General features: G+C 36.3%; 2 protein-coding genes across 2 annotated transcripts in view; one reads left to right on the top strand and one right to left on the bottom strand.

Annotated features, from left to right (window-relative positions):
• DCC (DCC netrin 1 receptor) overlaps positions 1-27039 on the bottom strand; it is a 1279089-nt gene that overhangs the window by 299610 nt on the left and 952440 nt on the right. The window lies entirely within an intron of this gene.
• LOC105518132 (ATP synthase subunit f, mitochondrial-like) lies at positions 4969-14166 on the top strand. The gene is made up of 3 exons (XM_011950994.1): positions 4969-4998; positions 10410-10434; positions 13763-14166. The coding sequence occupies exons 1-3, from the start codon at positions 4969-4971 to the stop codon at positions 14008-14010; spliced, it is 303 nt and encodes a 100-aa protein (XP_011806384.1). The 3' UTR covers positions 14011-14166.

Below are 27039 nucleotides of genomic sequence, written 5' to 3' on the forward strand. Positions count from 1 at the left end.
TTATATAGGTAAATCCTGTGTGATAGGGGTTTGGTATACAGATTATTTTGTCACCCAGGTAATAAGTATCGTGCTCAATGGTAGTTTTTTTCATCATCTCCCTCCTCCCACCTTCCACCCTTAAGTAGACCCAGTGTCTGTTGTTCCAGTCTTTGTGTCCATGTGCACTCAATGTTTACCTCTCATCTTTCTAAGTGAGGACATATAGTATTTGGTTTTCTGTCCCTGCATTTGTTCACTTAGGATTTTGGCTTCCAGCTCCATCCATGTTGCTGCCAAGAATATGATCTCATTCTTTTTTATGATTGTGCAGTATTCCATGGTGTATATGTATCACGTTTTCTTTTTCTAGTTTACCATTGATGGGTATTTAGACTAGGTTTAAGTCACAGTTTTAACACTTAACAGTTGTCAGTTCTTTGGTGCATGCCATTTACCTCTGTTCCTCACCTTCTCTCACCACACAATGGGAGTAAGGACACCAACTTTATTGTGTTGTGAGGATCAAATGAGACAATGGATGTAAAGCATTTATGCTTGTCTGGCATATGATCAACCCTGTTTCAAATGCTTTCAGGGCTAAATACTGAGTCAAAAATTGAATTCTCAACTGAAAGAAATTAAAATGAATTATTTTAAGGAAAAATTATCAAGTCACATCAATAGGCTTTCCTTTTAAAAAAATCCAGAAGGACTTTTGAAAATTAACATCAGGAAAGGAGAGGGAGCAGAGGGAAAAGAGGACCTACAAGACAGAGATTCTGTTTTACCTCTACCTCATTAATGTAGAGACAATATTAATCCTGTGTCAACTAATTATAACAGATCCCTTCACAATAATTCCTGATATTGCATACAATAGATATAGAAGGTATGACAGGCTTAATTCACATTTCCCACATCTAAGAACCACATACAAAAACCTTGCTGTGTCAATGTTACTCTAGAAAGTGAATATATTTTTCCAATGTGAAAGAAAATCTTTCTTTCCGTATAAAGGAAAATTCTAGTCTTTCTAGAAAATGAGAACAGCATATGTTTCCACATTCTAGGCTCATATAATCCCCAATATGTGAATGAAAACACCATGAGGTTAATTATTCAGATGTTTTAATGTACAGTGTGCCAAATTTCCACTTTTCATTTTAGTTCAGGTATCATGTCATATATACACTACTTGTATAGTCATATGCCTGTGAACATATTTAATTTTTTTTGTTATTTATTAAGATCAGCTCCCTTTAAAGAAAAACAAAATATCTGTTGCAATCCCAATTATCTATATATGAACAGAATATCTAGCATAAAAGAAGTCCACAGTCACTGTTATTTATCAAATAATAGCAAAATCATTTAAGCCAAGACCCTGGAATATGCCATTTTCTTTTTCTCTGGAATCTTGCATGGAAACTTTTCAGCAGCAGCAAATTTCTACCCCTTGGGCTCTCTTCATAGTTGGTGACTTTACAAATATACAGAGCAAAGAACCCAGAGTTTCACCTGACTGTAAATATGACAGCATGGCTGCTGATCTGCTCTGTGGCTGAGGCACTGTGGAGCTGAGCTTTTCTGTACAGTGAGGGCTTTATTTCTCCAAATGATCAAAGAATCACTTGGGCACAGTCCCTTGGAAGAGAGGAGATTTCACTGGGAGACTAGCTCACTGATTTTCTGCTTAACTGTGTCATCAAAACTGCAAAAGGGAGGAGACGAAAGGACAGGAAAACAATTATTTAACGTATCTGTCAGCAACTGAATGAGACAAACCATTCCATAAGATCTTCTAATTTTGCCAAAATTGTATCTACTGTCAACCAGTGGAATGTTGAAGCAGTAGTAAAATTGAAAGTGCTGGAGGAATACTCAGGTTGTGCTTGCATTTGGCAAGCAAATGTGGTGAGTATGAAGAATAATAAGCAACGCAGGATTCCCCTTTTCCAGCTTGGACTACAGGCATGTGCCACCATGCCTGACTACTTTTTGTATTTTTAGTAGAGATGAGGTTTCGCCATGTTGGCCAGGCTTGTCTCGAACTCCTGACCTCAGGTGATCCTCCCACTTTGGCCTCCCAAAGTGCTGAGATTATAGGTGTGAGCTACCGTGCCCGGCTCTGTTTGTAGTAATTTAGAAAGAGGCACACAATATTAATCTTTGATGAATTAAAATGTATTCCTGTATACGTATTGAGAGTACTATATTTATTTGTTTACATTTCCAAAAAATTGTATGCACTTAGACTGCCACATTTCAATTCTCTTATCTGACTATCTTTTCTTCATTGTCTTTTCTTTCTCTGGTACCTAATACTGATTAACTTGGTTTGTTTTAGGATGCCCTCTCTTAGTGACTATCTTTAAATTATTTCCCATGGCTTCAAGTTTCTTTACTACCTTAAACCCCAAATGTCAAAGATCTTATTTATTTCTAATGTAATCCCACTGTCAATTTTGGCTCTTTCTTCTCCCAAATTCCTTTCTACTCAAGAAGGCATGAGGTCCCTTGGATTTTACTTTCTAGATATATCTCAGACCCATCCTTTCCTTTCCATCTGCATGATTATTAATTACACTGGTTCAGCTTCAAACATCTCTCGAGTCACATCAATGAATTCCAGCTGGCCCATTATTTTATGCAGTCACATGACATTAGGAATGCCCTACCTGGAAAGGTCACTAAGGAAAGAAGGACATTTAGAGTAAGGTGGTATTGTGCTCATTTTCCAGAGAATTTAGAAACAAATTATTGTTTATTGACTCCAATCAAAAGAAAGCAAGAGCAACAGAATGAGAACTAGAATTAATATGTGATCTGTCTAAATACAGATAGTGATGTAAAATGTGAAAATAAGGAAAAAGGTGACATATTTGTCAATGGGGATTTATCAGGTCCATATAAAGATGATTTAATTATCTAGGGAGTATATTTCATTAAGCTTTCTGTTTATAATTGATTAAAGAACCCCAGTTTAATGAAGCTATATGTTAACTTGTACATTTTCTATTAGTAGAAATGCAAATAATTCCTGTCCAGCTGAAAAGATGTCAAAGTTGATAGTTTATTACTCTTAATGGATAATAACCTATCTATGGATAGTTTATTACTCTTAATGGATAGTAACCTTTCTAGGATAGTTTCATAACTATCCTAGAAATCATATTCTAATTTTTTATTCAAGTGCCAATAAACACCAGCCTTGCCATCTTCCTCGTTTTGTCGTTAATTAATGAGATCTTTGATATGTTCATTTTATATTTATATGAGTCATATTTTTAATTTAATTTTTGAAAATTATATTATACTTATGGCCTGAAAATATTTACTAAAAAACCTGGTTTAATTGCAAAGGAGTTTTTTATTTGTATTGCTGATATAATATAAAGGCAGAAACATTATTATAACAAAATTATTTTTTAAAATTATAGTCAATAACATTTGGTTATCCACATTATCAGTGATGACCCTCTTGTACAGACTACTGCATTAGCTCTCAAAAAACCAGACCTACCTGAATAGCAAAACCAACAGGAAATTAAACACAAGAGTTATTTCCTAACGCTGCTTGATTTTTTAGTAGGTTGTTGCTTGCTGTACTGTTCTAACCAGTTTCTCAGACTAGCCATGTTTGTTTACTTGACCACAAGTGCATAGTTTTTGGTAAAAGGTTTTTGTTCCAATTTTTCTGTGTTACATTGTAATACAGTGAACTAAAGAAAGCCGGCAAAAAATGTTGAGTGAAAGGACTACCAATTTAAAACCAATTAAAGAGAACTATCTAATTCTCTCTCTGTGACATATTTAGTTAGACTGCAGAATTCAGGGCCGGGGAGATCACGTATTTGACTGAGTTTTCCAAAGGTCAGTATAATTCTATAGTAATTGCAGTGATGATTGAGAGAAGAAGAAAAGGCAAGCCTTCTCTAACTCCACTGTACAATAATTTTTATCTTCTTACGACTTGCAAAGCAATAATAGCCTTAAGCTCAATCTAGCAGTCGGCTAAATATGGGTATATGTTGTTCTCTAATAGTTTTTCAATGCATGTTTTATCTCTTATGATGGCAGGCAATCACATTCTTAATGAATTCCACTCTTCTGCATAGCTGACATCATTCTTTTAATTTCTGTGCATTCCTCACTATCCTGAGCATGCACCAGAGGCACCAAATATTAATTATCTTTATTTGCACTGATTGGTAATTAAAAATTTTCAGTGCAGTTGGGATTTACAGCTAGAGGACAAGATTTGGGAGTTATAGTTGAAACAAATATATATTCCCTACCCAAAATGCAACTGTCTGAGGCTCAGTGCTTCCTCGTACTGTAATATGCAGAAGAATCACCTAGGGAATCCTGTTAAATGCAGATTTGGATTCAGTTTTATTAATCTGAAGACTAAGACTTTATTTCTAACAGGATCCTAGGTGATCCTGATGCTTCTGGCCAAGAGACCACACTTGGATCAATAAGGGCTTGCACAGCTTGCTTTAAAAGGAAATGGCAATCCAGGCTCCTAGTTTCTGAATAAAACCAGGAAATATACCCATCTGTAATACAAATAGGTGTTCAACTGGGATTTTCAAACGAATTCCTCCCAATTTCCCTGAAAATCATGCTTCAAAAAAACCGATCTAATTTTAGGAGTAGATATGTTCAGTTTTCTCCTGTGCAACTTGCAGTGGCATCGTGAGACACATGGTAAAGAACAGAGAGGCAAATCGTGTGATGTCCACAATATACTGCACACTTACTTCGTACCTGGAAATCACATGTCACGATAGCATACTGCAATTGATTCAATTTAAAATAATTACCAAAAAAAAAAAAAGGGAAACCCTGCTTACATAGCAAAGTTGTTCCTAATAGGATGAAAAGTGGAATTTGATGGGGCAATACTGCAACTTGACTATGGGATTCTGGATGATGTAGCAACAATTACAACCCCTAAAGTGTAGCTCCTGCACATGAAACATGATCGATATAACCCGCTATGATTCTTCTGTAGAATCAATAACAGCCCTCTCACACGTTGTCTATACTGAATTATAAAGGGGTTTTAAGTTACAAATGTGTGTGAATATATATATATATATGCAATTTATTTAAAAATTAAATAAGTTTATGATAGTGTCATTGAGAAAATGTAGCATAGTTTCCTCCTGTTTTGCCCCCTCTTTCACCACCTTTTTTATTTTTAATACATTTGAAAAATTCCTTTTAAATGTATCTTGCTGCTCGTCAATGATTCTTCTCTTTTCCACATTGCTTAATTAACTCGTTTCCTCAGGCTCGCCTGAGGCCCTATTGATTTCTCTCCCTACACAATATTATCAGGGAAAATGAGCTACTTCTATATGGCTGTGGAGTACACGTGCTGGTGCCTCACAGATGTGCCAGGGTCACATGTGTGATGTGCGGACCCAATTGAGATAACTCACTGGGACAAGAGCAGTGAGCCCTGAAGTGTTGCTGAGTTGAAAAGAAGATTCATATTGAAGTAACTGGGGTAAAAAAAAAAAAAAAATCAGAAAGAGATATGACCTAAGGAGATAAATTATGAGAAAAAAAGATGTCATGTAGAAGAACAATATTTTCAATGGCATGGAAACCCAGTGAATAACACAAACTCAGAACTTATTTGCAAATAGCTTTTAGGCAACACTCATGAAATTTAATATTTAATTTTCAAAGTGGAACTGAGTATCAAATAATTTTCCTGATCCAAGGACTATGGATTGGATAATTTGTTTTTTTAAAAGGATTTTAAGGATATGCATTCTTTAAATCCTAGACAGTTCTTAATTTGTGAATCCTACCAATCAAGTTTCCTTTGGCTAAAGTTATTCAATACAACCATTATTAATATATATAAAATGATGAATCAGGTCAGACATTGTGCACACACGTATGAATGATGATATCAATCATCAATGGTAAGAACAAAAAGAAGAAAAACTTCACTGACTGAAATAAAATTCAGAGGCTCATGTATAATTTCATATTGTGAAAAAATCATAAGACTATTATTCATAAGAGCACATACTTTAGGCTCTGTGGGATGAGATTGTAATGTCTTAAATATAATAGCAATACAACCGCATTTAATTTACAACAACTCTGTCCCACTTGTCTGCATGTGGCTGATCTTACTGCTCCTGAACATGCAGAAATAATCAAGCTAAATTATTTCCATTGAATAATGGATCATTATCCCTATTTTAGTGTTTGCTACTGACTCATAATCAAGGTTCAGATCCAGCCAATAATTGTATTCTTTTCTCACTAGGTTAAGTTATATTTCTTTATCTGTGTTGAGCTTTTTTATTTATTTTCATATGAAGCTTCATTCTTCAAGAATCATATATCAATCTGTGGTGATATTTAAACGCTATTTAAAGAGAACAGTCTTTTACTGAAACAATCAAAGGATAACACACTTTTTTGAAGCTTGTTTTCTAAGGAAAAATATTAAGAAGTAAACATTGCTACCTTAGTCCAGTGAGAGGTATTAAACACTCTTTTCCTTACAATGAGATTTTGAAAAATATACGAAATTACACTGCAGTGCTTATAATTCTGTGTGGTCCAGAACAGACACTCAACAAATAATTACTGAATATATAAGTGACTATGTGAAGGAATGAACGAATTCCATGAGAAGATAAAAATAATCTGAGATGGGAACCAGTGTATCATAAGTAGATCCATTACCAATTCATGCTATAACTCAGAATCATTTTGTAATGATAGCTAGCAGAAATGTCACACCTCTTTGAAAAACTCTTTGGGAAAAGAGTAGCAAACAATTGATAGTTCTGTGAGAAAACATGTCTTTCAAAACTCAAAACTGCTATTCTCTAATGAGAATGATTACTCATCAAACACAAAATTACATAGAAAAATACAATGTATATTCTGTTGTTTTCTCAAATATTTTATTAATAATTCCTGTATATTCCCTTATTTTAGATGTGGAAAATAGGCTAGGTAATACCTACTCCACTTTTCAGGATTCCCTGACCTAACACTAAACCAATACTCCATCTAATTAACTCAGCTAAACAGGCATGCCCTAAAAGGACTCAGATCAGTCAAGTCAGTTCCTTGCTTAAATTAACCACTGGTTGAAACAAACTACTCAGTTCTGCCAAAATACTAAGTTTCCTGTCCCTACAATGAAGGACCAGTCACTCTGAAGCAGAGAGGGTGTAATTGCAACATCTTATCATAACACAACAAACTGACTGAAATTGGTGTGAAGTTAATGGAGGGCACACAAATGGCCTTTTCCTAAAAAGAAGCTTTAAATAGAAAATTAACTATTAACTATAAAAATATAACTATTAACTATAAAAATAGGCAGGTGACAATACATTCAATGATCCTTTATTACTTCACAGCAATACTAACTTATCTTAGGCTGACAAGGGGAGACACAGTTTGGTAGACAGCCTCAAAAATGGTGCCCAGTGATCCCTCCCTTTTGTGTAAACCCCTTACTCTTTTGTAATCCCCTCCCCAGGGCTGGACCTACTGACTTGCTTCTAATCATCAAACTACAGAAAAAGTGGTGGTTACAAAAAGGTCACAAAAGGACAATAGCTTCTGTCTTGAGTTTCCCTGTCTTGCTGGCTTGCTCTGAGGGAATTCAGCTGCCTTGCTATGAGCTGCCCTATGGAGAGGTCCATGGAGCAAGGAACAGATGTCTCTGGCCAACAGCCAGATTACCTGGGGCCTGCCAAGAGCCAAATGTATGAGCTTTGAAGCAGACCCTTCTGAGTCAAACTTGCAGATGAGAACACAGTTCCCATTCATAACTTTAGACAGCATTATGGGAGATTCTGAGCCACAGGCACCCAGCTGAATCATACCTGGATTCCAGACTCATAGGAACTGGCAGATGATATATATTTGTTGCTTTAAGTCAGTGAGTTTTGGGGTAATTTTTTATGCAATAATAGATAAGTATTACATGTTGCTCCCTCCACTCATTACATAGTGATGTAGTTAAAAACTTCCTTTAAATATCTCATCTGTATCTATGGTCAGAGACCACTTATGAAAACTCCCTTCAATAGCATTTTTCTAGATTGTAGAAAGCAAGTATCAACCAAAATACTCCAGTATTATATAGACTGACATGTGGGTTTAACCTTACCCTTGTAGCGCACAGTGGTGAGTAGCAAAGTCTCTAGAGCCAAAATGTTTGATTTAACACTGAGTTTTACTATGTAATAGCTATGCTCCATTGTGGTAATTATTGAAAATTGTATGCCTTAGTTCCCTTGACAATAACATGCATAATATTACTTACCTCACAAAGTATTGTGAGAATTAAACCAGTTTAATGTAGTTTTAACAAGTAGTACTTGGCTCATAGTAAGGACTCTATAAATATAATCTGCTAATCTCTAGAAAAATGATCCTAGAGTGTTTTCTGTTAATAATCATAAAATGTTATGAATAAAGCCTTAAAATTATGCCATAATAAGATGAAGAACTTTGGATAAATTTGCAGAGTTAAAATCTACATAAGTTAGGGCCCTAAAACATAATTCTAAAAAGGTAACAATGTGTACCAATGTGCCATATGGTATTGAGGGGCTAATTACATTTTCAGCTTCATGAAGTACAAAGTAAATCTGTAAGAAGTAGGGAGCCCTTTGCTTCCAAATTCTGTCTTCTAAATATTTTAGGGTAAAACCTCCCAGTATGTGAATCCCAGCAAGCAAATTGACATTTGTATCTTTAAATAATTCTCCAAAACAGCCATTTTAATGTTAAGACCTGTCTAAACTCAAGAATTAAAATCATACAACTAATCACATGTAGTTATGTTTTGAAGAAGATTTTGAATACTCTACTATTCCTATATGAAAATATTTGGCACTTTGCCCCCTTCCCCCAAAGCAAAGAATAACAAAAATTGACTAGGAAGTCCTTACTATAGCTAAAATATTCAGACCACCATCTTCAAAGCATCTTTCAAATCACTTCCTATGTTTGAACAAAAGCATTCTTGGAGCCAGGAGCTTATGGGTAGCACTCTTTTGAGGTAAGTGGTCAAACTGCAGATATTTTGCATCTGTCTTAAGAAATGGAAGGAAAAATAAAAACTCAGAACTTTGTTCCCACCTCTCTTGCTTTTCTACCTTGCTGGGTAGAGGTTGTCTATTACAAATTGCAGAACTACCTGTCCCTCCCACTAGTATTTCGAGAATTAACAACCCAATGGAGCAGTATGGATGTTTCATTATCCCATTAAGGCACCACATGCATTTTCTAAACCCTGCTTTAAAGTATAGTATTTTTCTCTTCTAGAAGGCTCTTTCTCCATCAGCATTCCAAGCCTTAATCTATCCTAATGCCATCCATTCCCCAGGTCAAACTCTAGGATGCTCACCTCTAGGAAACACTCATCTTATAGGAGAGATATTGTATAATCCAGAAATTATATTTGAGTAACCTGACTCTAGAGCAACCAGACTCTAGAGGCAATTTCTAGATTTTCAGCTAGCTTTGCACTTTGGGACTGTTGCTTAACATTTGTGTGCCTCAGTTTCCTTGTCTATCAAAAGGATTTAATAATAGTCTTGACTACATGGAGCTATCAGAAGAACCAACAATACAATATACATATACCACTTAGCACTGTGCCTGGCACAAAACAGGTACTTGAAAGACGTTAATGATTAATGTTATTGCCATTAATATTATCACAACTACCATTCTTAACATTCTATGCCTTTCTCTTTTCCTATTCTTTGCATGCAGGAGAATAATTTTCCCCTCTACTTTTTCACTTAAGATCTAGATTGATATGGTGGAGAGGGGGTGGCACAGTTGGAGTCACCACCTTGGATGGAGTTTCGTGCTCAGGATTGACTAATAGGCTGTAATGTAAGATATACCACTGTTGTTAAACTAAGAACACCACGATGAAACCTCTTTTGATTTGGCAAATGCAAGAAAAATTGTTAAAAGTGTTGTTAAAGTGCAATGAACAAGACTTTTAAACATTTTTTGTTAAAACCACATTTTATCATTTTATAGCAAATAAATAAAGAACACACTAGTTATTTTATCATTCCAATCAAGCAAACTAAAAGAAAAACTAAAAGAAAAACTAAAAGTCAAACAAATTAAAAGAATAAATCCATATGCACAGGCAAAAGGGCACATATACCCACAGGCGTGCACATGCGTGCACACACACACACACGCACACACATGCATCTATCAGGATAATTGTTGTGAACTCTGAACTTGAGTAAAACTTGCCCCTGAGATGCCTTTCCTGCTGAGACCATCTGTTCACTAATGGACAATATTCTTTCCTCTAAAAGCACATTTCTAGTGTAAATGACCTGGAGACTACACTCCATAAAAAGTAATTGCCTTCTATCCCAAAGGTGGTCTTTGCAGCCTTGGTTCCTTGTCCACTCATCCATCCTCATTCCCTCCAGTTCCTCACTGCAGGCCAGTTCTTTAGCTGACACACAGTGGCAACGTCTTTGCCCCCTCATCCTGTTCAGCTGGTCATCATAAAGACTGAGAGAGAACAAAACAGAAGGAAATCTTTATGAAAAAAAATTTATGAAATCTCCGTGACAGCACCATGGTTCCCCTATAAAAACATTGCCATTTTAAACTTGTGAGATTTCAGCAGTTGGACAGAGATATGAATCTTGTCATTTTTTTTTTAAGGCCAAATAGCAAAGGGAATAAAGGAGAATGAGAATAGCATTGCAAATGAGAAAATTGAAGGCTGACAAGTCCTGATTAGACACATTCTTGAGAAGAGCTTATTGAATATGTAAGAAGGCATTTCATATCTTAACATTTCCCAGGGTGAAAGGAAGAATAAATATTTCTCAATTTTAATTCTATATGCCAAATAAATTGATAATTCTTGTGATTTTAAATTTTATTAATTGTGAAAAAGCATAATTTCCTTCCTCCCCAAACCTATGTGAGAATAGCTTAAACCCAACATATCTGTTACATGTTCTATTTACATAACTATGTGTAAGTCAGATTGTCTAGTTTGAATTGCTAACATTTTTTGACAAATCTGTAAAAATCATGACGCTTTAGGTTACAGAAGAAATGACCTCCCACTGAGAAAAATTTCCTTTGAAAGAAAGCCAGAGACAACACGTAATATTAATCTTGTTTTTGGCTAAATTTACCTCAGAGACATTCTATAAACTAATTTTTGCTGCCTGTATTGAAGTAGAAATCAAATATTTTAGATACAATGGAAGCTCTCAGCTACCCCCAAAGTAATAAGTTTGCAATAAAGTGCTCATATGGGGGAATATTTTAGTGCTTTGAAGTACTTACTTTTTATGACTGCAAAATAATTATTCCTGTAGTTATAATACAAAAAGGATCTCCTTTAGAAGTAACCAATCTGTGCCAGGCTTGAATTTTATTATGTATTTAACCTTGGAAACCTGCTATTCAGAGACCTAAAAGTATTTATGTCTACTCAACTTGACAAGTCCCAAATATAAAGTACTGCCCATTTCTCATTAACAATAATGAACATGTGGCTGGGCACATTGGCTTACACCTTTAATCCTGGCTTTTGGGGAGACCAAGTCAGGAGGATTGCTTGAGTCCAGAAGTTTGAGAGTAGCCTGGGCATGATGGTGTGACCCCGTCTGTACAAAAAAATAAAACTAAAAAATTAGTTGGACATGATTATGCATGCCTGTGGTCCTAGGAGGATAACTTAAGCCCAGGAGGTCGAGGCTGCAGTAAGCAGTGTTTGCACCACTGCCCTCCACCCTGGGTGACAGAGCAAGACTCTGTCTCAAAAGAATATTGGCCGGATCCAGTGGCTCACGCCTGTAATCCCAGCACTTTGGGAGGCTGGGGCAGGTGGGTCACCTGAGGTCAGGAGTTTGATACCAGACTGGTCAACATGGTGAAACTCCGTCTCTGCTAAAAATACAAAAATTAATCAGGTACAGTGGCAGATGCCTATAATCCCAGCTAGTCAAGAGGCTGAAGCAGGAGAATTGCTTGAACCTAGGAAGTGGAGGTTGTGGTAAGCTGAGACTGTGCCACTGAACTCCAGCCTGGGTGACAGAGCAAGACTTTGTCTCAAAAAAAAAAATTTTATATATATATATATTATATTATATATGTATGCATATGTGTGTATATATGTATATATGTGTAAATATATGTATATATATATAAAGGTTAAACATAGTGTCATTGCATGACTCAGCAATTAATCTAGTTGTCTACCAAAAGAAACAAAAACATGCATTTACACAAATTTTGTATATAAATATTCATAGCACCATTCTTCATAATAGCAAAAATGTAAAAACAGCCCAAATGTCCATGATCCGAAGAATGGATAAATGAAATGTTATATATCTATACCATAGAATATTATTCAGCAATCGAAAGGAATAAAATATTGGCATGTGCTCCAAATGGATGAACCTGAAAACATTTCAGTAAATGAAAGAAGCCAATCACAACAAACTACATCTAGTATAATTTCATTTATATGAAATGTTCAGAATACACAAATACATACAGACAGAAAATAGACTAGTGGTTACCTATGGCTGAAGTGTGAGGAGGGCACTGCTAATAGATTCAAAATAAAAATCTACAATCAGATTGTGGTGATGGTTGCACAATTCTATTAGCATACTAAAAGCCATTGAACTGTACACATTAAATGGATGAATTTTATGGCATGTGGATTATACTTCAACAGTGCTGTTTTGAAACAGAAAGAAAGAGCACAGGGAAGGGATCAAGGGCATTGGGTTGAGTCTCAACTTTGAGTGTTTGTATATAAATTACTTCACTTCAGACTCTCACTTTACCCTGGGCATTGAAAAAAGTAAAATCAAACAACAAAAATCATAAAACAACAACAATAACAAATGTATTAAGTGGGGATCTCCTCTAAGTTGCTCCGACTGCTGTCTTTTTAAATATTTATAGTGCATCTATTACACGGCCCATACAATATATGAGGATTGAAATAGCAGTGTCCCTAGGATAGCACAGCAAAATAATACTGATAAGCTGTAGAGGTACACAGAAAAGAAACAAGATAATGTGAAATCAGGTATGAAATGTATAGTGATGTTGACAAAAGAAGTAAAACATAATAGGAATTCCGGATTCTTGAGGTCACTGACCTGGTGCTTCGTTAGGATTTGGATGGCTTGGAAGAAGTGAGGAAGACCCCAGAGCAAGAAAGAACATAAGCAAGGCCCAGAGGGAGAAACTTGCATGATATGCCCACAGGCAGGGGGCATAAAGTAGAGCTCAAGAGAGAATGCCAAGAAATAAGAATTGAAAAGATGGGGGTAAACCAAAGAGAGCCTTGGAAGATGCATCAATCCATTTAACACAGGAACCTTGAAGTACAGAGGTATCACCATCAGAAAGTAAACTTTAGGGGATAGTAGCTAATTTTATGGGAAAGATCATGAGTTCCAAGTTTGAAATTCTGGTTTTGATAAGATGGCAAGGAGCCCCTGTAAGCTTCTGAAAGCCCTAGATAAGAGATCAGAGCTGAGAATGTCTGTAGCATCATCTGCATATCCTGCATTGGCATTTTTCAGTGATAAGTTGATTTCTGAAACTACACGCCGTGTAAGCATCTTTACCTTTTTCATTCCCCAATAATATAGAAAGGTCAAGGAAATAGGTTCAACTTGATTAGGATAAGATTCAGAAAACTAACAGGCAAAGGGAAAATAAAAACGGTCTCCAGTGAAGGACAAGAAACTTCTAGAGGTCAAACTGGGGGAGCTGCCAAGCTGGATCTTGATGCAGGACTTCAGCCCTAGTGGCATTCTCGGAGCATTTCAAAGAGGTTACTACCGGTACTACAACAAGTACATTAACGTGAGGAAAGGGAGCATCTCGGGGATTACCATGGTGCTGGCATGCTACGTGCTCTTCAACTACTGCATTTCCTACAAGCATCTCAAGCACGAGCGGCACCGCAAATACCACTGAAGAGGACACGCTCTGCACCACCCCCCGACCCCATGACCTTGGCCTGAGCCCCTCCGTGAGGAACACAATCTCGATCGTTGCTGAATCCTTTCATGTCCTAATGGGAATTAACCTCCAAATAAAAGATGACTGGTACGTGTAAAAAAAAAAAAAAAACGGTCTCCAAATTCTCAAGACGTTATTCTCTATAGCAGAGAAAACCTCTTTTACTGTCAGCCATCACATTTATTTAGCGCTTGATAATAATCAGTCTACTATTTTCTAGGTTTCCTTTATACATGGAGTGTTTCTCCAATGCACAGTACACTTTTATGACAGAAATTCATCACCTAGAAATTATTTATGACATGCAAAAAAGTTTACCTTTCATCCTCTAATGTCTTACAGGCTGTCACTTCTATTAGTAATATTGAGCTGGGTTATAGCTAAGAAAGCTTAGTGCTAACGAGGCCGAGGACCTGGTTTCTCATTAGCTAGCATTTGGAAGAAAAGAACACATTATTTCCCATAGACTGCGTCCTTAATATCATCTGGTTGCTTCTGACATGGAGTATGCTTAGCTGAGTTGGAGCTACTTTCCTACTAACAAGAGTGTGGGGCTGTTTTCACAGGTCACTTCTGGGCACATACTGGGCATTATGTGAATAGGAAAACACTCAACAAACACTGAATAAAATATAGTCTCTGTTTCAACAAGAAGTTTGAAAGCAAAAATTGTGAGCAAGATTCTTTTTTTTTTTTTTTTTTCAAATATTACACAGTGTTTCTCAAGAATCTTTTTTGAAAGTAGCTACATTCGTTTTCAGGATGTGAAGATGTTCCTATCACACTGCTTGACTCTGTGGCATACTGTTCTGTCCATGCTGATTTTTTCCATCCCTACCTTTCCAGGAAAAAGTTATTTCAGAGCAAAGAACCGTGGCAGATTGGAGCCCTGTTGCTCAGATGACTTTTTATTTATGCTAAGGGTGAGGATATTTGCTTGATACAAGGTTGTCCCCACACATATTAAATAATCGTGCCTTTTTACAATGACGGAACCCTGGAAACATCCCTTGGCTCATTAGCTTTTACAGCTCTCCTGATGTTTTTGACTTCTGAGGCTATATGACACTTTATGCTAATATGTTTGAGGAAAAACGCACTTCATCTAATCACGTATTGTTTAGACACCTGCCATCTAACACTGATTCTTATATACCCTTCATCACCCTATTCCAGATGAAGCATCAGTTCTCAAATTAACTCATTAGTCATGTAGAATAGCATGCATGGCTGGAAGTGGAGGAAGGGATGATTTCTTATACTAAGGTAAATAAAAATGTTATGGATTTATAATCAGCTTCAGTCTAACTCCTTAAGTCTACATGAGAGGTGTCTTAGTCTAAGAAATTTGATCCACATTTTCTTCCTGAAACTCCTACCAAGCTGGCTTTGAGAAAGCTCACATTGCTTTTCCATTATAAAATAGAAACAATATGACATAACTGACAACAGTTAATTAGTGATTTTTTTCAGAGCGCTTTAAACTCCTTAGAGAAGGGCAATATTAATACAGAGTATTGCTATAATGAGACCAAACAGGTCAATACATTATTTGAGGCAGTATGCCACTGTGTATAGAGTTAGACATACTCAACCTAAGTGGACATTCAAAATCACCTTTAATTGAATCCCTGATTCTAATATTTAATGCTTGAGTGGCCCTGGACAAGTTCTTTAATCACATCCCATACTGTTCCTCATCTGCAAAATGGAGATAACAATTTCTACCCCATAGGGATTTTTGTGTATTAAGTAAAATAATATCAATGAAATGCTTAAAATCATGGTTGGCACAAAATAGGCTTTTAATAAATATTCACCATTAGTATAGGAAGAGGGGGTGGATGGAAACTTAAACAACATCGAGAGACATATACAAGAAAGAGTGCTGTGTTGTTAGATTTTCAAAATATTCCAGATCCTACTGACTGTCTGGGTTTGGATCATTTACATCTGTGGTTTAATTAAGCTTATTTTTTTCATATTTATTTATCTATCTATATGTTATATTCTGACATATAATTATATTTTTGAGTAATACAAAAATGGTACATGAATAAAATGAGTAATTGATCAGGAGTCAGGAAATGTAAGTGCTAATCCTATTATATCATTAGCTACATGACTTTGGAGAAGCACGTTTTAACTCTATCCTTTAGTTTTCTCATCTTATTTTGTTAAAGCAAAATGACAGCATTAGATGCAGTGAAAATATATTATACAAATGCAAACTATAACCACAAATTGTTTTGAAAATAAACAATTTTTTTTTCCAAATTGCTCATTTAACCCAACTTAGGGCTTTAGTCTGTTCTGTCTTAATCAATAATTGAGTTTTTTATGTGCCCCTCTCTCCAGATACACAAGTCAACATCTTGAACTCAGTGCCTTCCACTTCTTTAATCTTGCACAGACCTTCTCCTAGTTCTGAGCATAGAGTTTCTGAACCAGAAAGATGCTTGGTGATTGTTCATACCTCACTGTTGCTATTGCTTGGTCTAGCAAAATTTCATTCTTTCTCATGGAATGTTTGAATTTCTTTGGATTGCACTAACTAGAAATTCTTTTTTATTTATTTATTTATTTATTTTTATTATACTTTAAGTTCTAGGGTACATGTGCATAACGTGCAGGTTTGTTACATATGTATACTTGTGCCAGGTTGGTGTGCAGCACCCATCAACTCATCAGCACCCATCAATTCATCATTTATATCAGGTATAACTCCCCAACACAATCCCTCCCCCCTCCCTCCTCCCCATGATAGGCCCCAGTGTGTGATGTTCCCCTTCCCGAGTCCAAGTGATCTCATTGTTCAGTTCCCACCTATGAGTGAGAACATGCGGTGTTTGGTTTTCTCTTCTTGTGATAGTTTGCTAAGAATGATGGTTTCCAGCTGCATCCATGTCCCTACAAAGGACGCAAACTCATCCTTTTTATGGCTGCATAGTATTCCATGGTGTATATGTGCCACATTTTCTTAATCCAGTCTGTCACAGACGGACATTTGGGTTGATTCCAAGTCTTTGCTATTGTGAATAGTGCTGCAATAAACATGTGTCTGCATGTGTCTTTGTAGTAGAATAATTTATAATCCTTTGGGTATATACCCAGTAGTGGGATGGCTGGGTCATATGGTACATCTAGTTCTAGATCCTAGAGGAATTGCCATACTGTTTTCCATAATGGTTGAACTAGTTTACAATCCCACCAGCAGTGTAAAAGTGTTCCTATTTCTCCACATCCTCTCCAACACCTGTTGTTTCCTGATTTTTTAATGATTGCCATTCTAACTGGTGTGAGATGGTATCTCATTGTGGTTTTGATTTGCATTTCTCTGATGGTGAGTGATGATGAGCATTTTTTCATGTGTCCGTTGGCTGTATAAATGTCTTCTTTTGAGAAATGTCCGTTCATATCCTTTGCCCACTTTTTGATGGGGTTGTTTGTTTTTTTCTTGTATATTTGTTTGAGTTCTTTGTAGATTCTGGATATTAGCCCTTTGTCAGATGAGTAGATTGCAAAAATTTTCTCCCATTCTGTAGGTTGCCTGTTCACTCTGATGGTAGTTTCTTTTGCTGTGCAGAAGCTCTTTAGTTTAATCATATCTCATTTGTCAATTTTGGCTTTTGCTGCCATTGCTTTTGGTGTTTTAGACATGAAGTCCTTGCCCATGCCTATGTCCTGAATGGTACTACCTAGATTTTCTTCTAGGGTTTTTATGGTATTAGGTCTAACATTTAAGTCTCTAATCCATCTTGAATTAATCTTCGTATAAGGAGTAAGGAAAGGATCCAGTTTCAGCTTTCTACTTATGGCTAGCCAATTTTCCCAGCACCATTTATTAAATAGGGATTCCTTTCCCCATTTCTTGTTTTTCTCAGGTTTGTCAAAGATCACATGGCTGTAGATGTGTGGTATTATTTCTGAGGACTCTGTTCTGTTCCATTGGTCTACATCTCTGTTTTGGTACCAGTACCATGCTGTTTTGTTTACTGTAGCCTTGTAGTATAGTTTGAAGTCAGATAGCGTGATGCCTCCAGCTTTGTCCTTTTGACTTAGAATTGTCTTGGCAATAGAAATTCTTAAATTGCCTTTCGGAGTTTGAAAATAAATGTGTTGTTTGGTTAATAAGTAGTAAATTTAAGATATTTTTATGAAACCCAATTTGATAACTATTTTTCTGCCTGTGAACATAGTCTCACATGAACCACCTAAAACCCCCAGAGTGATTAAGTCTCAGTCTTTCCTTGGGATCATTGTTTTTCTTAACTCTTTATTTTTATTGTAGTGTAATAGTTTATTTCTATTTTATTAGGTCTCTGTATTATAGATCATCTAAAACCCTATGCAGCATGTAAATAAGCACATGCAAAATACATAAACACCTAAATGACAGTATTTCAAGGGGTTTCTTGCAATAAATGAAGGTCAAATATAGGGAATAAGGGTGTGAAGCAGCATAATTGATGTTTGTATTAGATAAAATAATTTGACTTAAATCTGCCGATTTTTTCTTAAATCCTATTTTGATTGATTTTATGTTAAAAATATATGAAACATACATAGATACATACATATTGTGTAGGATCAGACCATGCCAGAGAATATATTCCTGGGATTATTCTAGATCCAGCTCTGTGGGCTGAAATGAAGACACCTCAGCAGAACAAAAGTAGTGGCAATACCCTGGAAACAGTGTTTTGTGATGTCCAGGGGTAAAGACAATATAGCGAAGTGACGACATGGGAGGATACATTTATTCACCTAATTCAATATACTGAAGATGACAAATCATGAATGATGGTGGGATATGGTGCTTCATCAATGAGCCCATTTATCTAATCACTAATGATATTCAGCATCTATTCTTCTTCTTATTGGCCATCCCTATACCTGTGTGGTACAGTGTCTACCTGCGTACACACACACACACACACACACACACACACACAATTAGATAGTGCTGTATGTAACTTTTTAAAAAAACCCAAAAAAGAGTATGTGATTTCAGAGAGAATCCATATTTATTCTAAATGAAAAGATTAGAATTAGGCAAATGTAAGAAGACTCCATTTGAGCTGAGGTTTGAGTTACAGGTATGATTTGACAAGTTCTTATTTAGTATATAAATGTGCAAATCATATTTGTGTTATTGTTACTTATATCCATAGGACATAGCACAATGCTCATTTCCATTTAAATGACTTAATTCTAATTTAAAGATAAAGAAATGCAAAAGTGAGCGGAGTCCAACGTGGAAAAGGTAAGAAGGTAGGTTCAAAACAAAATACAGATATTGTACAGTAGGAAAACATGATTATGGAAAACATTACTTTACCAGGATAAGATGAGGCTGTTTGTAGGCATTGAGAAATCATGGTCAGTTTTTAAGCAGTGAACAGATAGAATCATAGAGGTGCTTTAGCAACATCAGTCAGAAAGCAGGGGTTGGGGGGAACCGATGATAGATTCTAATAATCAGATCAGGGAATAGGACTAGAGATGATGGTGTAAGAGACAAAGAAGTCTCCATTTAAAGGAATTATAAGGGAAAGGGAGGCCATGAAGGTGATGCAAGACAGATGGAGAGAAGGACAAGAAGCCAAATATAGAAAATCATTCCAGGAAAAGGGAATGGTAAACCATGCACAACGAGGCTCATCTGTTCAGAAAGAACAGCATAGAGGTCACAGACCTCAATGAGAACAGGTTTAGAAAAACAGTGCAGCAGAAGCCAGATAGTAGAGTTTCAGGAATCAAGGGAGGTAAAGGAAGCAGAGATTCTGAACATGGGTAACATTTTCAAAAACATTGCTATGAAGGAAAGAACAGAGAGTAAGCAGTTAAAGCAACTTTTTGTTAATATTGCAGAAAGTTGGTTACAGTTCAGTGAAAATGAGAAAAAAGCCACTGAGTGGCAGCTAAAGATATAAGAGAGGAAGGATAATCAGAGTGTGACCCCTGAGAAATCTGTAGGAGGTGGAACACAGGAGAGGAAGGACGCTAGGAAGGACGTATCATCCAGAAGCCTGTGGAAGAAAGGGGAGGAGACTAGGGGCAGATGCTGCCTGTAGACCTGGGAGCTAGATGGACACCAGGTCAGAGTGAAACAAGGCAGAGGGATCTTAGGTATAGTAAAGAAAGTCAGATCCCTTAGAGACAGCTGACTGCCAAGTCGCTTGTCCCAGAGCGAAACTACAGAAGAGCTGCAACTCCAAGCACAACACTTCAGGGTGCAGTCATTTATCTCAATTAAAAAAGAAAACTAAACTAAACTAAAATATCTCATTTTTTATTAGTTTTTAATCTGAAATGGAAGCTTTTATGGCAAAACTTTATAATTTCCCACGTGGAGCATAGAATCTATATAGTGAATATTTCACCTTTAAGAAATTATAGTAATAGAAGCTACTTAACCTGATCATCAATATGTCTTAAAGCTACTTCTTGAGGGAAATTCAACTCCACCCCATTTTTAAAAACTGAATAGTTCACTCTTAAGGGCAGAATTGCATCATGAGTCTGATTTTTAAGATGTATTAGTGTCTTTTCAACATCATAGAGCATCTGAATTTCAGATCTTCATAAAGAACCTTATTTTCAAATTCTGTCTCCACTCCTATCAAAAATCCAATTATTTTCGAGCAGAGTATTCTGTGATTAAAAATCTAATTTGATTTTATGCCTGTAAAAATCTGATTATAAGAGAGCAACATACCTGGAAGGCATTACGTTAGCTTCCTTATAAATGTCTTGAGAGATTTACAATTAATCATGATGCTATTAACTTTTATTGAAGGTTGAAATAAGTGCTGACTATATACAACCACATGGTTACATTTTGGCTAAAAATTTCCCAGAAAAATAAATCTAACAATTTGGTTCTTAGGGAACACATTTCTTTCTACTGTTATGCCTCCTATTATTCCATATACAAGGAAAAGTAGATAATTCACTGTTTATTTTTGTGTCAGATGGTAAGCAGCTCAGAATCAAATTTGGTACAACAAATGAGTAATTAATTCTACCCCACATTTCCAGGGCAATAATATCTACTTTATCTTCATGAATTTTACACACATGTTTTAATCCTTATTTTCTTCATTAAAAAGACTTCTACTACCCCAAGCTTGTAGACATAACCCTTGATCTGTCATAAAACCTTAACTGTAAAAATGTCAAAAACAAGTGACTAGATGGAACCTTTCATCAATATTTAGCATGAGACTTCTCTTAGAATGGTACCCACCTAGGTCACTTTGGGATACAACACATATATTGGCAATTTATTTTTGTTTGCTAGAAGCTAGCTATAAGATTTGTTTGTTCAAATAAAAAAACACATAGTTTTACTAAATGATGTAACAAAATTGACCATGTAGTGAACCAACTCTGCAAACTATGTAAATTCCTAAAGCTCATTAAAAACTAAGGGAATTCACATTACACTTTCATGCCTGGCCTGATCCAGCTGTCCTAAAGCAAGTTAAACTCAGCAGAAAGCAGTAAAATTTCTGTGCTAAAATTTTTCACGTGGAAAGAATACAGACTAACTCTAAAAGGTGCCAAACAGTACCAGAGCAGTCATCCTGATTTTCTATTCACATAAGGTAAAATTGGAACTTTCAGGCAAATATATTATTTTTTCTTAAATGCCAAAAAAATCTTTCCCCTAAAATACATACTTAGTTGCCAATTTAATTGAATTATTTAGATATTTGCATTTTTAAAAAATTTTGTGTTTATGTACTGACAAGAAAGAATATTGTCAATCCTTGAGGGATAATAAGGGAATAGAGGATTTTACTTCCTTATTTTAAAGTCATCATCCAATTTCTCTAATTGGCTAGAGATTTTGTATCAGGATGGTACTTCTGACATTAAGTATTAGCAACTTTACTGAAACTGGCATTAAAAAACTAAGTGTTGAATTGGATGAATGAACTGGAATTGAAGAGATGTGTCAGGGGAACTTCACACTTGATATGAGCCAGCTCTGGCTTTCATTCTTCGCTATTTTCCAGGTTTGGTTATCTCCTGTGGAGAAGGATTGTCCTCAATCTAGCCTTCTTCATGATCACAAATTAGCTACTACCAGTTGGGAAGAAGGACAAGATGTGTTCTTGATCACTTCCAGTGGGAGAGACTGAAAGTTGTTTTCCATTGCTCCCCTCTAAAAATGGGGAAGAACTTTCCCAGGACCCTCTAGTAATCCTTCCTTAAGTCTCACTGGCCACAGTATACCCACAAGACCATTCTCGGGGTAATCACTGACAAAGGTTTAGGATTTCCAGAATTGTCATAAATTGATCTGGGCCCATCTCTGAAGGTTCAGGTTGGGTCACCATCTTCCAACATACACATAAAGAGATGGGAGAAGAGATAGATAAATGATCAAAATAGACGTGCTGTTAGGAAAGACAATAGCAGGATGGCTGTTAGTCAACAAACAGTTCATATATATTTATTCTGTATTTATGGAGCACCCAACATTAACCCATTTATTAATCCAGTAAACATTTATTGAGCATCTATTCCTGAACATTCCTGACATTCTGCTAAACCAAGAGATTCAAAGAGATCAGAGACAAAACAGTTAATGGGTTGACATATATGGCTGAAAGGTCATGGGACTTGAGAAAGTCAGGAAATTATGAAACGAGAGTATTGGATGGGATGTCCACATGGATATTAAAGCACTCAGACTTAGGGCTAAAAGACAGGAAAATAATTCTGTGACTCTGTTGAAAATAAAAAGAATTTTCTGAAGTTGAATAGACTTTAAAGGAAGCTTCAACTTCTAAGGGTAACCAAACCAAAGACTAATTTCCAAGCAAGAGTGGTCTCAAGAGCATTAAATCATTTGGCAAATGATTAACTTCAAACAGTAAAAATTTTAAAAATTAACATCTATATAAATGTATTTAATACATTTAACAGCTATATTAAATCAATCTGTATCTTTATGTCTTTTATGTGACTCCTGCTACACTCTAAACAAACAAATAAAGTATTAGCACCCATGACATTATTTTTCCCTTTAATTGTAAAAGCCTATATTGTGCTAGAGACTCTCCTATGCTCTTTCCTATTCATAAGAATAAGCTATGAAAGTAGAGGAGTTTAATGTCGGTTTGTAAAAATAATCTTCACTATTTATAAGTGCATATAATTTTCCTGGAAACAGCCACCTTTGCACCAAGTTTTAAATACAACATTTTATGGGATGTCCAAACAATATCACTCACCATACGGTGTCTTCTTTCTGGAAGCTTAAGGGGGTCATATTTCTTAGCTTCCTTAGAGTTAGGATCAAGAAGAATCTCACTGTATTTTGGCCAATTGAATGTGGGCAGGAGAAAAAGCCACTTCTAGGTTTCATTCTTAAAAATAACATATGACAATGTCCAATTTTTAAGGAATTTAAGGTTGTCCTCTTCCAAGTTCAAGTGTGTATAATTTTATGGCCCATGATACTCTGCCATGTAGCCTTTACTTCAGGAGAAGTGGAATGCTCTATTCTCTGAGTCTTCCCAGATGCTCCCATTTCTTTGACTATACATCCAATGTTTCCTTTACTTAGAACACTCAAGTTCCTTAACTCACACCACCTTATATGAAACCCAACCATCATTTATAGGCTATATTAAAGCTCATTTTCTTTTCTAACTGCATTTAGAGCCCCAGCTTAGACTTATTTCTATGAATTCCCAACTCCAGTCAACTGTTCCATCTGCTACTGTTCAAACACACTTTATAATACCCAGGCTTTATGTAATTAATTCTGCTATTCTACTACTAAAAATGTACCATGCAATTCTACTCTCCATTCCCATGCAACTTCTAGTCATTATTCATGACCTATATAAAAATCCTGCTTTGTGAAACCGTTCTGGACCAACTCAGCCTTGAAATACATTCTGAATTCTCATAGCAGTTCTGCACAAATATTTGAGTTAATAATAAAGGCCCATGAGGCAATATTGTCTATGGTGTTGTCCTGGTTTATTTAAATATATATATATATTTTTACTTTTAATTCACTTATTTTTTTCTTCACTAAGTGATTGCATTAGTCCAGATAAAGTAAAGAAATGTGAGCTATTTATCATTGCATTTCCTAGTTACCTGACCCTTGTTCACATCTAAGTAGCAATGTTCTGACAACCTCCTCCCACAAATACACAAGATAGCTGACTACTTTAATATGTAAAAGATGAAATCCTAGGAAGCCAGTTAATAGTTAGGGCTATAAATATTAGATTTGAAAGAAAGTGAGTATATAGCCAGACAACCCCTGCTTGAGAATAAAATTTGCCTCAGCCGAAATAGAAATAGATTAGATTTTAATGAGTCCTGAAGAAGGGTGCTAGAGCCTGGCCTCCTGACTGATTCTAAGAACAGTAGCAGCAAGCAACAGAAATCCAAAAGGTTAAGGAGAAATCTGAGAAATAAGAAGACCTATGCTTTCATCCCTGGGTTTAACATCATGATGATTGCAAGCCTCAGGGAGAACTGTTAAACAACATAAGTGTGCTCTAAGTAGCAGACACGGTATTAGGTAGGAACCTGAGAAAGCATGACAGCTCACACCCAGGCAAACCTGTGAAGGTATCCAAAATGCTCAGCCAACTCCAGGAGTCACTCTGAGAGGCTTACAACCTGAGGTAGCCAGGGAGTCAGGATGAAGAAGATATAAACTGAACTACGAAAGCCTGACAATTAAAACTCAAAGTATGACTGTTACCTTGGGGTTTGCATAGAGATAGAAAATAAGATACTCCTTATTGCTTAAGACTGTTGAGTAGAGTTTTTTGTTCTTTCCAGTCTAAGGTATTCTAACTGATACACAAGGATTACTATTAAATCTTTTACTATTAGTTAGGGAAGTTTTTAGGCATACAGTCAGTCTCCTTAAGCAAATCTGTATTAGATATCTGTATCAGACTTGCTTAAGGAGACTGACTCCATGCCTAAAAATATATCATTGAAAGGGGAAACATTATACTCCTAGTGCCTGATTTTGAACCTAGTGCCTGAATTTGAACTGTAAACTGACATAGCTGACGTTTTTCTGCATCTCTCATTACTTCAAGGAAATGTATTTATTTCGCCAGTGCTTACACAATGCTATTCATGTGCTAGAAAGAGTTCCAAGCATGTTACCAATATAAGCTCATGGATACCCATAAAAACTCTGTAGGGCAGGCGATGTTACTTTTCCACACATAACAAATGAGTAAACTGAGGCACAGAGCGTACAGATCACCGCCTAAGGTAGTCTGCCTTCATAGTCTGTGTTTTTAACCACTAACTATGCTGCTTCTTTCTCAAACTTTATTTTATTGGACTTAGATTCCAAATAAAATTATACCTGAGTCACAATATATAAAGCATATGACAGAGAAGCAGCTCTGATTGAAATGGGGAAGGAAAATTTGAACAAGTCATAACTTCACAGGTTTCAGCTTGTTTTCTGCAAAAATACAGGGGGTGAAGTAGGTGAATTCTTAGATTTCTTCTAGCATGGGCTACAGTGAGATGGTATTTCTGGCATCCAAATATATGACTCTAATTACATTTTCTCATGAAACTGAGGTTCAGGCAGAAGCAAGAATATTTAAATGTCACAAGTAACTAAGCCACCACTGATGCTAATTCACATTTAGATTGAGAACATTAAAATGTTTAATCATTTAAAATAATAGGATATATTGCTTTTATCCCCTAAAGGCAGGATGAATGACTTAATATAGTATAGGCAGTCTAAATTTGGGTATCTCATAGACAGTATCACACACTGTGACTTTGGGGTAAAGATGAATTAGGCACATGTAAACCAGATTCCAAATTGTGACTTCTAGCCTCTATAAAGAGACCCCAATGAACCATAGTTTTGTGTAATCCCATCCCACTTGGTGCACTCCCTCTTGAAATCCAGCTGCCATACTGTGAGAAGTTCAAGCCTCAAGGAAAGACCACATGGAGATAAGAAGCACGTAAGTGAACTGTCCCAAATGTATTCCCAACAAAGCCAACACCAGCTGCCAACAATGCAAGTAAGTCATCTTGTATGCTTCAGTCAAGACAAACTCCTAGATGTAGCCCTTGCTTACATCACATAAAGCAGAAGAGCCATGCAGCTGAACCCAGGCAACACACAAAATCACAAGTGATAATAAGTTATTGTTTTAAGCCACTAAGTTTTAAGGTGGCATGTTCCATAACAATAGATCACCGAAACATATCTGTACTAGGACACTTGGTTCAAATCCCACAAAATTGTGCTGAGGATTACATGGAGCTACTTGGTCATAGGAACTCCATCACTGGTTTTTAATTCCATGCAGTAACAGATACTAGAAGTGGAGTGTCATCCCTTCTGCAGGTGATTCATATTTTAAAGGGAAATACTTTTCAAATTTATAAAATGAAATTAAAATAATAAAGTATGAAACTTCCCATGAAGAACATTCAGTTTTCCATAGTGGAAAGAATAAAGCTCAGTGTGACAAGAGAAAGTGAATTGAAAAATCTGTCACATCTGGTTACATCTGCTACAGTATAATAGCCTGATATCTAATGATACAAAACTGTATATTATGCAGAAACAAACTCATATTTTTCATAATCATCTGGGAACCTATCTGCTGCTTTTGATGATTGCTTAGAATTTTAGGGCATTGTGGGGGGGCAGAGCAAGATGGCCAAATAGGAACAGCTCCAGTCTCCAACTCCCAGCGCGAGTGACACAGAAGACCGGTGATTTCTGCATTTTCAACTGAGGTAATGGGGTCGTTTCACTAGGGAGTGCCGGACAATCGGCGCTGGTCAGCAGCTGCAGCCTGACCAGCGAGAGCTGAAGGAGGGTGAGGCATTGCCTCAGCTGGGAAGCGCAAGGGGGAAGGGAATCCCTTTTCCTAGCCAGGGGAACTGAGACACACAACACCTGGAAAATCGGGTAACTCCCACCCCAATAAC

This window comes from Colobus angolensis, unplaced genomic scaffold (assembly GCF_000951035.1).
Source record: "Colobus angolensis palliatus isolate OR3802 unplaced genomic scaffold, Cang.pa_1.0 Scaffold312, whole genome shotgun sequence".
Taxonomy (NCBI): Eukaryota; Metazoa; Chordata; class Mammalia; order Primates; family Cercopithecidae; genus Colobus; species Colobus angolensis.

Bases quoted from the DNA above. Each gene is read 5' to 3' on its own strand.
- LOC105518132 (XM_011950994.1), top strand. From the start codon at position 4,969: ATGATCGATATAACCCGCTATGATTCTTCT. The intron at 4,999-10,409 runs GTAGAATCAATA...TCTATCCCAAAG, and splicing joins TAACCCGCTATGATTCTTCT to GTGGTCTTTGCAGCCTTGGT. The intron at 10,435-13,762 runs GTCCACTCATCC...AACGGTCTCCAG, and splicing joins CTTTGCAGCCTTGGTTCCTT to TGAAGGACAAGAAACTTCTA.